General features: G+C 57.6%; 1 protein-coding gene across 1 annotated transcript in view; it reads right to left on the reverse strand.

The window, feature by feature from the left end:
- ELN (elastin) overlaps positions 1–9,918 on the reverse strand; it is a 43,669-nt gene that overhangs the window by 15,138 nt on the left and 18,613 nt on the right. The window contains 1 exon segment of the mRNA XM_008581617.1: positions 3,443–3,457. Coding sequence (XP_008579839.1) covers positions 3,443–3,457 — 15 coding nt within the window.

The raw sequence follows: 9,918 nt of genomic DNA on the forward strand, positions 1-9,918 counted from the left end.
GCCGGGTGTCCTGAGTCTCCACCCTGTCACCCCCAGCCAGAGTGAGAACAAATGCAAACATGTGTGTGGGACTGTCATTCCCATTGTACAGATGAGGACACTGAGACTGAGAGAAGAAAAATGGCTCAACAAGTCCGCGTGGTAAGTGGGAGGGCCAGGCTGTCTGAGTCCAAGTTCCAGCTCTTTCATTTGGGGACTTCCATTCCAAGACCCCACCCCTCCCCCAGCTAGGTGCTCTCCTAGCCCAGGGCTGGACCACAGCACCCTTGCCGGGACCTGGAGCTGGAAAGAGCTGGAGGTCCACAAGTCTAGGAGGCCCCACTCACCGTAGGGCAGTTTCCCGGTGCTGTAGGGCAGTCCGTAGCCGCCTGAGGAGAGGGCAGGGCGAGCTCAGGGGCTGCTATGGGGCTGCAGAGGCCCTAGGTGGGAGGCGGGGAGGGAGGACACCCCTGCCCCAGCGCCTGATGACACACCCATCCCCCTGCAAATCCAGGCCCCACTGTGGCCTTAGAGTCTGAGTATATTTTTTCTGTTTCCTCCCCAATGGGAAGCATCTCACTGTCTGAGCTGGCTGTGGAGGTAAGGGTGGGGGTGCCGGTGGGTTGATGTCAGAGGGGTCTTTCCAATGAATGGCATTTCTCACCATCAAGACAAGTGTCTTCCCATCAGGCCTACGGGTCTCTGTGCACGTGTGTGTGTATGTGTGTTTGCTTGTGTGTGCATGCCAGTGAGTCTGCATCTGTGAGACTGACATCCCCACACTTTCCGTGGTGTGTGTGTGTATGTGTGTGTGCTTGTGTGTGCATGCCAGTGAGTCTGCATCTGTGAGACTGACATCCCCACACTTTCCGTGGCTGGTGACCAGAAGTGGGCTTCAATACCCAGGTTTCCCACCCTTGACCCCCTCAGGCTGCCTTCTCAGCCTCTTAAATCCTCCCTCTGACTTACCTGGCAGCTTGGGTGCCTTGATGGGGTACCCCAGTGGGACTCCAGGCTGCTGGCCCCCAAAGGGTCCAACCCCTATGGGAACAAAGAGAGCACTATCAGTTTCCAGTTCCTTGGGCCAGCAGCCACCTCTACACCCTCAGCCTCACGCCCCACTTCCTGCTCAGACAGAAGGAGCTCCCCACTGCACCAGAGACCATCCTGCCTAGGGGTCTTCCCTGTCTCCTCCTGACCCCCGACCCCAGTGACCAGCCACTTCTTTCAGGAACCTGCAGGACTCTCTCCCTCCTAGAGGCTTGCAGCCCTGGCACAGACTGGTGGGTTTTCTGGGCTTGTCTGGGCTGCTACACAGATGGGGATTGGGGTGGAGGAGCAGGCCTGAATTGGTGCTACTTGGTGCTGAAGCCTGTCCAAGGCCTGGAGCAGAAGGCAGGAGGGAGATTGGGCAGGCCTGGGTGGGGTTCTGGGTGCCCAGCCCCTCCTAGGGCAAGAGCCCCTGCCAGGCTGGCCACCCTGCAGACCCTCCCACCCACCTGGGAGGGCCAGCCTTGCCTCACCTGGGATTCCGGCAAAAGCTCCACCTCCACCTGCGATGAAAAAGAGCTGTCACTGCAGTCCTGGCAGCATGGGCCCAGGGCACAGAGGTGCCACGGTCTGGTGCCAGGCAGCACCGAGGGGCGGGCAGGCCCGAGCAGCGGCCAGTTCTGCCCAGACCACCGGCTCCTGCAGCCCTCCCACACACTCTGGGATTTCTGAGCAGTGCCCTGCCTGTCTCAACCAGCTGTACCAGAGCTGGAGCACAAGAGGTGCCCACCCAGAAGGTCCCAAGCCAGCCCAGCATCCCAACCCCTAATCTACACCCAAGGCCAAAGGGATCTGCAGGTGGGGAGAGAGCCCCCCCCCACGGCCCCCAGCCCAGCTGGCTGCATACCTGGGACCTTGGGCTTGACTCCTGCTCCAGTGGGAACCCCAGGGAGCACCCCCACACCAGGGAACCGAGCTCCTAAGTGGGCAGAGAGGGATCCGGCAGTGAGGGAGTGAGGTGGCCCTGGCAGGCCCAGCTTGGCTCCCTTCCTCGGGTCCCGCAGCTGATCTCAGTACTGACTGTCAGAGACAGGTACGGCCCAGAGGGTGGGCAGAGAAAGACCTGTTTGGTGATGACTTTCCTCCCTGCCTGGCCCAAGGTCAGAAGATCTGAGTTTTAATCCTATTTGCCGGCCTCGTGAGCTGGTGCCCCAGTTGGCCTCATCTTTGAACTGGATTTAATCACAAACGCTGTCCTGACCACCCTCGGCAGACAGGGCAAGGGGGTAAGCTCAAGTGTGCAGTGGGCCATGCCTGCAGGCCAGGGAGCCTGTGCCCTGGGCTCTCACGGTACAGCTCACAACGTGGCCCCCAGGCAGCCATCCAGCTGCAGCCGGGAGCCCATCTGCCAGAGCCTCCTGCATTCAGGCCTCCCCTGGGGCTGGGTGCCTGGGCTGGGCGTGGCAGGGGGAGGGAGGGCCCTTCTGTCAGCAAGCCCTGCAGAGCAGCCTTGATCTGGGCTTTTGGGGGAATTCTGGAGGTCACATGTTGGGTGGGGTGGGCAGGTCCTGGCAGGGAAAGGAGGGTGAAGGGGCAGCTCTTAGGGGTCTCCTGCAGGGTGGACTTGTTGGGCGGGCCCCCTGGTGACTCACAGCTTTTGGGAAACAGCTGGCCACACTGGGGATTCAGTCTGTCCATGGGGACCCGCCTCAGGCTGTGATGATGGTCTGGGCCTGGGGTCAGGGTTTGGGTGGGGCCGGGGCAAGCTGACTAACCCTGGGGGGAAAGACGCCAGGGACCTTAGGTCCATTAGCCTGAACTCTGACACTGAGGGAAACAGCACTGGGCAGGACCCAAGGCCTCTGGTGGCCTCTGCTTGGGGGGTGGGGGGAAGAGAGGGGGCACCAGGAAGGCTGATGGGGCTGCTTTTCTTCCTATAGGGCCCCTTCTCCTCCTCGCCCTCACCTGTGCCTGGGAGCACTCCACCTGGATATACTCCTGGGAGCCCCACACCTGCGGCCAAAAGAAGAAGGAGGCACCATGAGCAGCAGCTCAGCCTCCAGGGACCCCTCCCCAGCCTTTCCCACACCGGCAGCTCCACGGATCCTGAACCAGCAGCCCCTGTGCCCGACGGGGACAGCCAGGGACAGACGGGTGGCCGCAGCCTTCCTCCCACAAGTTTCGGAAGTCCTCTGCAAACCCTTCTTCTGTGTGTGGATTTATCTCCATCTCCTGGAGCCTGTTTACACAGCCGGGCCAGCCCACCTCTGGCTAACAGCTTCCAGATGTCCCCTCCCTGCTGTGTGGACTCAGGCAGCCTTTTGTTTAACCCAAAGTCACTTCCTAAAGGGCTTGGCACAGCCGAATGAGCACCAGATGGGCTGGGCTCCCCGCAGCTCCGCCATGATCAGCCACAGGCCCTTCCACACTGACTTGCCATTCTGAGCCTCAGTTTCCCCATTTGTCTTCCAACAGCCTGCCACAGAGCCTGTCTCTGAGGTCTCTTTCTGCTCCAAGATCCTGGGAGAAGGGCCTGGAAGGTAAGCCAGGTTCCCCCATTTTACAGACGCAGGACCATGTCTGGGTCTGGCTAGTGGCCCTGCCCGCTGCAGCCAGGTCCGCCCTTCCTTCCCCAGTCTGACCTCTCTGACCTCTGCCCTCCAGCCCCAGGGATTCCACACTGACCGGGCACTTTTCCAGGTTTTGCTCCAGCTCCAACTCCAACTCCCGCACCAGGCACCACCACACCTACTACGGAAGGGGCCTCATCAGAGTTAGCTACCCCTGGGCCTGCAGCCTTCACCTAGGGAGCTCAGGTCAAGCACCATACCTGGAGGCACTCCTAAGCCGTCGACTGCACGGACACCACCAACACCAACGCCACCAACACCTATAGAGCCAGCAGTTAAAGAGGTGAGGGATCATATCAGGAACAGTGGAAGGAGGAAGGTCCCTGGACTGCACATTGAGGTCTGGCCCTGCCACCAGCTCCCTTTGAGAATGGGCACAGCTAGCTGCCTCCCAAGCCTCACAAACATCTTAGCAAGGAGGCTCCTGGACTGCAGGGCAGGCTGGACAGAAGGACAGACAGATGGTGGGGGACAGAGGGGAGATGAGCATCTTGCCCACCTGCCTCCCAGGCCTAGGGGAGGGAAGGTTCTTTGCAAGGAGGAGAACACATGGAAGCCAGAGGGCTTATGGCATGTCCCAAAGAGTGCCACTCACCGGCCTTGGCAGCTTTGTAGGCTGCAGCGGCACCGGCAACTCCACCAGGCACCACAGCACCTGGGAAGGCTCCTGCAGGGAAGGCACCGAGCCCTGCAGAGGGGAGGACACGGTGAAGTCCTGAGCCTCCGCACCCGTGGAGGCTCCTATGTCCCAGCCCCACCTCACCCTGCCCCACTCGAGAAGCACATTCAAGGCTCCTCTGCTCTTTGCAGGACTCCAGTGCCAAGCAGCGACTGCTGCCCACCAGAACAAGAGTCAGCGTTGGAGGTTAATGTACCAGACCACTCTGCTCAGCCTGACAAAACCGCACATGTCTTTTGGTGTCAAACTTTGACACCCACCTCCTCCAGGATGCCTTCCTGGGCCCTGGCTGAGCTGAGTGACTCCTCTGAGCTCCTTTGGCCCCTGGAACTTGCTGCCCCCAGCCCTCATCACTACATTGTAACTGTACTCAGTTACTCAGCTGTGATTCCCTCATGCTTGGGGCAGCTGTTTGGGGCAAGTGTTAGAGTCCCCTATCAGTGCCCAGATAGAATCTGACCTGTACCCCTGTATTCCGACTGCCCTCCACACCAAGCAGATGCTTGGGTTGGGCTCAGGGATTGGGAGTCAGCACTAACCTGCCCCAGGGACAACGCCTGCGAGCCCTCCAGGACCTGCAGGGAGGAGACAGAAAACAGGTGAGGAGAGGCTGTGGTGTGGGCATCATTCCTGGGCCCAGGGTGAGAAGGGTCTCATGGAGCGGGGGCAGGAACCTGGCAGTGCTGGGATCAGCGTGCAGCCACTTGGGTCCCTCAGACTTTGGCACTCAGGGGCATCGATCTTGATAAAATAGCAGCCACTGTTTAGTGACCAACTACTACGTGTGGTGCCGTGTAGACGTGATTGCGCTGACACTCCTTAACAAGACTTGGCCAGGCCTGGATTTCTTCTAGAAGGTCTGCCAGCTAACAGGATCCAGCAGGGCTTTCTGTGAGCGCTGGAGCTGAGCAGAGTCTGTGAGCAAGACCTCACCCAAGCCAGGCCCTGCCCTGATCCCACCCTAGTCACTGCCACCACCCCAGGCCTCTGCTCTGCTTCCTGAAAATGTCCCCTGACTCAGCCTCTCCCCTTCACTTGTTTCTGGGAGCCCCTCTGTTCCCCACCATCTGTCTGTCCTTCTGTCCAGCCTGCCCTGCAGTCCAGGAGCCTCTTTGCTAAGATGTTTATGAGACACCAAATGGGTCCCTCTGGCTTCTACCTCTAGGCCCAATTGCTCCTTCTCCCCCTCCAAGACACATTCCTTGGCCTCGGCCAGGACCGATGGGCAATCAGGTTGGAGTTCACCTAAGATGTTTATGAGACACCAAATGGGTCCCTCTGGCTTCTACCTCTAGGCCCAATTGCTCCTTCTTCCCCTCCAAGACACATTCCTTGGCCTCGGCCAGGACCGATGGGCAATCAGGTTGGAGTTCACACCATGCCAGTTTGTTTCCAGTTACATGAGACTCACTCCTGCAAACACCAGTCCTGGCTGCTGGGGTCCCGAGGCCCAAGGATGAGCTCTCTCCAGGGACCAACCCCAAACATGGGGCCTGCTGAGCCCCGGAGGGGTCTACCTGAAAGTGATCTCCTCCCTCACCATCCCTCCCCGCTCATCTCCTACTTCTGTGGCCTGGACCTGGCTGAAGCTCAGTCAACCCTTCTGCTGGATGGGGCTCTCACTCCAGGCAGGCGGGAGTGGTATGGTGGTCAGGAGGGCCTGGGCCCTGCTGGTGCACTTCCCAACACTACAGGTCCTGCCACTCCCCAGTCTGTCAGCAGCTTCTCTCAAGCCAGGCCTGTTTCCTGAGCTCCGAGAGGGTAGGGGACACACTCAAACCTTTCCTGAAGCTGGGGACTGAACAGGAAGCAAGAAGGCGCTGGGGCAGGGCCTGAGGGGAGCCCTTCTGCAGTCATCTGCCCTTTTCTCAGGGTCCCACCTTCTGGCATGACCAGTTCCTCCCCCAACCCCCTTGCCCTCCTTTCTTTTGGCTCACCTGCTCCAAATGCCCCGAGGGCTCCAGCACCTGCAAAGGAGGAGAAAGCAGGGAGAAGCTGACCACAGCTGGGAGTCTGGGAACCCAGCCAGCCCAACCCTCTTTCTTTCTGGAGTCAGAGTTCTGGATTCAGATCCCGCTGCCCCGACCCACTCTCTGTGTGTATGAGCAAGTCATTTCACCTCTCTGAGTCTCAGTTTCCCCATATACAAAGTGGCCATTACATCCCCCGCCATCCGGGGACCAGTGAGCAGAAAGCACCTGGTGTGTGCAACTTGCCAGGGCACCTGGTGGGTGCTCCCCGGCTCCTTCTGGTCCTTGCTTGCGTGCCTCGTGGTGGGAGGGTGGCCTCCAGCTAGTGCTCAGGGTGTGGGTAGTACAGGCTCCCAGCTGCCTGGTCCCCCGCTGAGAGCTGAGGCAGGGTGGGGCCAGTCCCAGAGCCAGCTAGCCTGCCCACTGCTGGCGCCCACATGGAGGCGCAGCTGCCAGGCCACCCACCCTCCATCACCAAGGGATTAATTGTTCCCGAGCACACACACGCTCCCTGTGCCCCAGTCCATCCTGCATGGACAGGCCCGGATGGCCCCCTGGCCCGGATGTGGGGAGCTTCCCTGGGGGTGCCACTGTGGCTCTGCCAAGGCCTTTGTAGCCCTGAGTCCTGAGGCTGAAAGATGACCTCACAGGGGTCATAGAATCTGGCCCCCTGCCTGGGGACAGTGACCTTTTCCTCCGGAGGAGATGCCCTGACTTTCCTTTTGGTCTAAGTCTTCACCCTGAGCTGGAAGTTCTTTCAGAAGACTAGCCTAAATCTTTCATTAATAAAAGCTTCACTTAAGCAGCCAAACTTCATGGGACTCTATTAAATTGTCTCAGTCTTCCCTCCAGTGTTTAATCACAACCTGCCATGTGTTCCCTGCTGCCAGTAGGATCAATCAATGCACCCTCTAGCTATGCAGTCATGACCTCCATGACTGGGGTCTTCTGGGCCAGCACATTCCTGCCTCCATACCTTCTCTTGTCTAGCCCTCCCTGTATTCTCTCCACCATCAAAGACCCCACCGAGATCCCTCACCCTCCAGGAAGACAGGATGCAGGTTCTGCTAGGGAGAAGCAGTAAGCCCCAAGGTCTCCTTGCCTCGCAGACCCTTGCAGACCCCAGCAACCCCATGGCCTGGGCACCCTGCCTCCGCCTCCCTTGCCTGGCCCCAGTCCTGGAGTTTCACAACCCAGATGGGCTTTCAGTGGAGGGATCTGGGTCTTGCAGATTCATTTGCACTTGGATCATTGACCATCAGGATTTCGTAAGAGCTGTTGGACATCCAAACTGTGTCCTAGAGCCTCGGGCCTCAGAGCCAGGCGACACAGTGCAGGGTGGGGACACGCCAAGGCCACATGTGGAGCATCTCATGCCGAGAGGCCTTAAGTCCAGACAGAGATGCCGTTTCCTCCACCTGCTCCTTATCTACCAGTGTCTGCTGAAGGGATCCACTTCCTCTCCTTCCTGGGGTGCATATCCTGGAGCTGATAGTAAACCCCGGTGGCAGATCCCAGCCCCATGGGTGAGGCCAGTATAGATCCAGCCACACCTTCTTCCTGGAAAACTCCATGGTCTGAACACAGCTGGAAGAGCCTGGGATCAGAAAGGGAACTCATCTGGGGCCAGGATCAGTACTCAGCCTGGGGTTAAGCTCAAGGCTTAGTCTGGGGTCTGGGTTCAGCCTGGGACCAGTGCTCAGTCTGGGATCTGGATAAAGGCTCAGACTGGCATCAAGGTCAGGGCTATCTGGGGTCTTAGCCTGGGCTTAGGCTCTGTGTCTCAGCCCCAGAGTGCTGTTTTCCAGGCTTGGTGGCCACTAGAACATTAATCACTACCTTAGCTTCCAGCAGCAGGGCTGTTTCTGAGACCCTGTGCAGAGGGGAGTCTCCAGGCAGCTGGGCACATAGGCACTTGCAAGGTAGATGCTGGACTCTCCTCACAAATGGGGGACATTGAGCTGCCTCCAGCCTCCTGTTACTTGAGGGCCTGGTGCCCGGCCGGGCCTGCTGATCCCCAGGGAGCGGCCCACACCTCCCTCTCTCCTCCCGCCTCTTGGCTCCCTTGCCTGGTTCACAGATCTGCAGGCCCTTCCCTCCCAGGGCCCTTTGCCCTCTCTCAGCACCCTGAGGCCTCGGGTCTTACCTGGCTGGGCTCTTACCTGTCTTGAGTGGTTTGCCTCCAGGCCCCAGTGCTGCAGAGGAGAGAGATGGAAGTGAATAGGGAGCCCAGCCCACCTGTCCTATCAATTATACACCCCCGCCCGCCCAGGCAGAGCAAAGGCATCTGAGGTTTCCTGCCCCAGGTCCTAAAGGGCTGTCAGGGTGGGTCCTTCCCCCACACTCAGAGCTGCTGGGAGCTCTGCTGTGCCCTGATTTGTGGTTTATGCTCTCTGAGCCCCAGTTTCCCAACCTCAAAAGGGAACGATGATATCCACGCAGCTGGTTTGGAGGGATATTTTTGAGGAACAAAAGAAATATAAAGAATTCAGGGGCCCAGAGAAAGAGCCTAGGGGGAGGGGCTCGGGAGGCCAGTGGGTGCTGGTGCTCAGACACCTCCCTTGCCCCTGGATGCTCAATCTGTAAGGGACACTTGATTCTTGGGCCTCTTGAGGTTCTCAGGTCTGAGGCTGTGTGTGGTTGGGTGACGACCAGACCCCTCCAGTGAGGAAGCAAGTTTGGTTTCCGAGCTCACCTCCTCCTCCCAGGGCTCCAAGACCAGCCCCTGTATTGAGACAGACAGACACAGAGAACCATCAGTGCCCCTGCAGACAGGCCACCCTTCTACCCATGGTCAAATCCATCACTGCCTAGCTCCGTGACCTTGGGCAAGTCTCAACCTCTGCGAGCCTCAGTTTCTTTGTCTGTTTCATTGGGCTAACAGCCCTGTGTCAGTTTGTGCCTGGGGGAGTGCTGGAAGATCCCACCATTTCCACGTTAGTTCTGAACACTCAAATACTTTATTTTCTTGGCAGCTGGACAGTATGGGGATCTGAAACCTTGACCTTGGTGTTATCAGCACCACACTCTATTGAGTGAGCCAACTGGCCAGCCCTCCGATACTTTTTAAGTACTGAAAATATTACTCTTGATTTTTCAATCTTCCTGAAAACATTATACTTTTTTTTTCTAAATTAAAAGAAAAAAATGACCCCCGATACTATTGTCCCAACATTCTTCCTAGTCTTTTTGGCGGGGGTGTGATTAGTAGTCTCCACATGCACATAGCAATTGCTTTTATTATTATCTTTACTTAAAAACATGTTGCCATTTTGCACAACAGGTGGCATATTCATACTTTGTCATAGCTGTCTAATGGTTCAGAGTTTACTTAATCGTGTAATCGAACCCTTCAGTCAGGTGGGTTTTTTGTTTTACAGTGTTTTGCAAATAATAGTCCTGTGACTTGTGGCAGATTGTTCTTCTTCTTTTTTTTTTTTTTCCCAATTACTTCCACTGAATGGGTTTCCAAGAGTGGGATTGATGGTTCAAGACTGTGAACCTTCTCACAGCAGGAGTGCGTGAGTGAAGACGCTAGCCTCACGACCTCGAGTTTCCTCTTTCAGAAAGTTTAGGCTCTTCACAGCTGTAAAACAGTGTCACATTAACTGCATTTTTTTTTCCTTTTTGTCTTTTTTCGTGACCGGCAACGGATCGCAACCCTCAGTGT

This window comes from Galeopterus variegatus, unplaced genomic scaffold (genome assembly GCF_000696425.1).
Source record: "Galeopterus variegatus unplaced genomic scaffold, G_variegatus-3.0.2 Scaffold2405, whole genome shotgun sequence".
Lineage (NCBI taxonomy): Eukaryota > Metazoa > Chordata > Mammalia > Dermoptera > Cynocephalidae > Galeopterus > Galeopterus variegatus.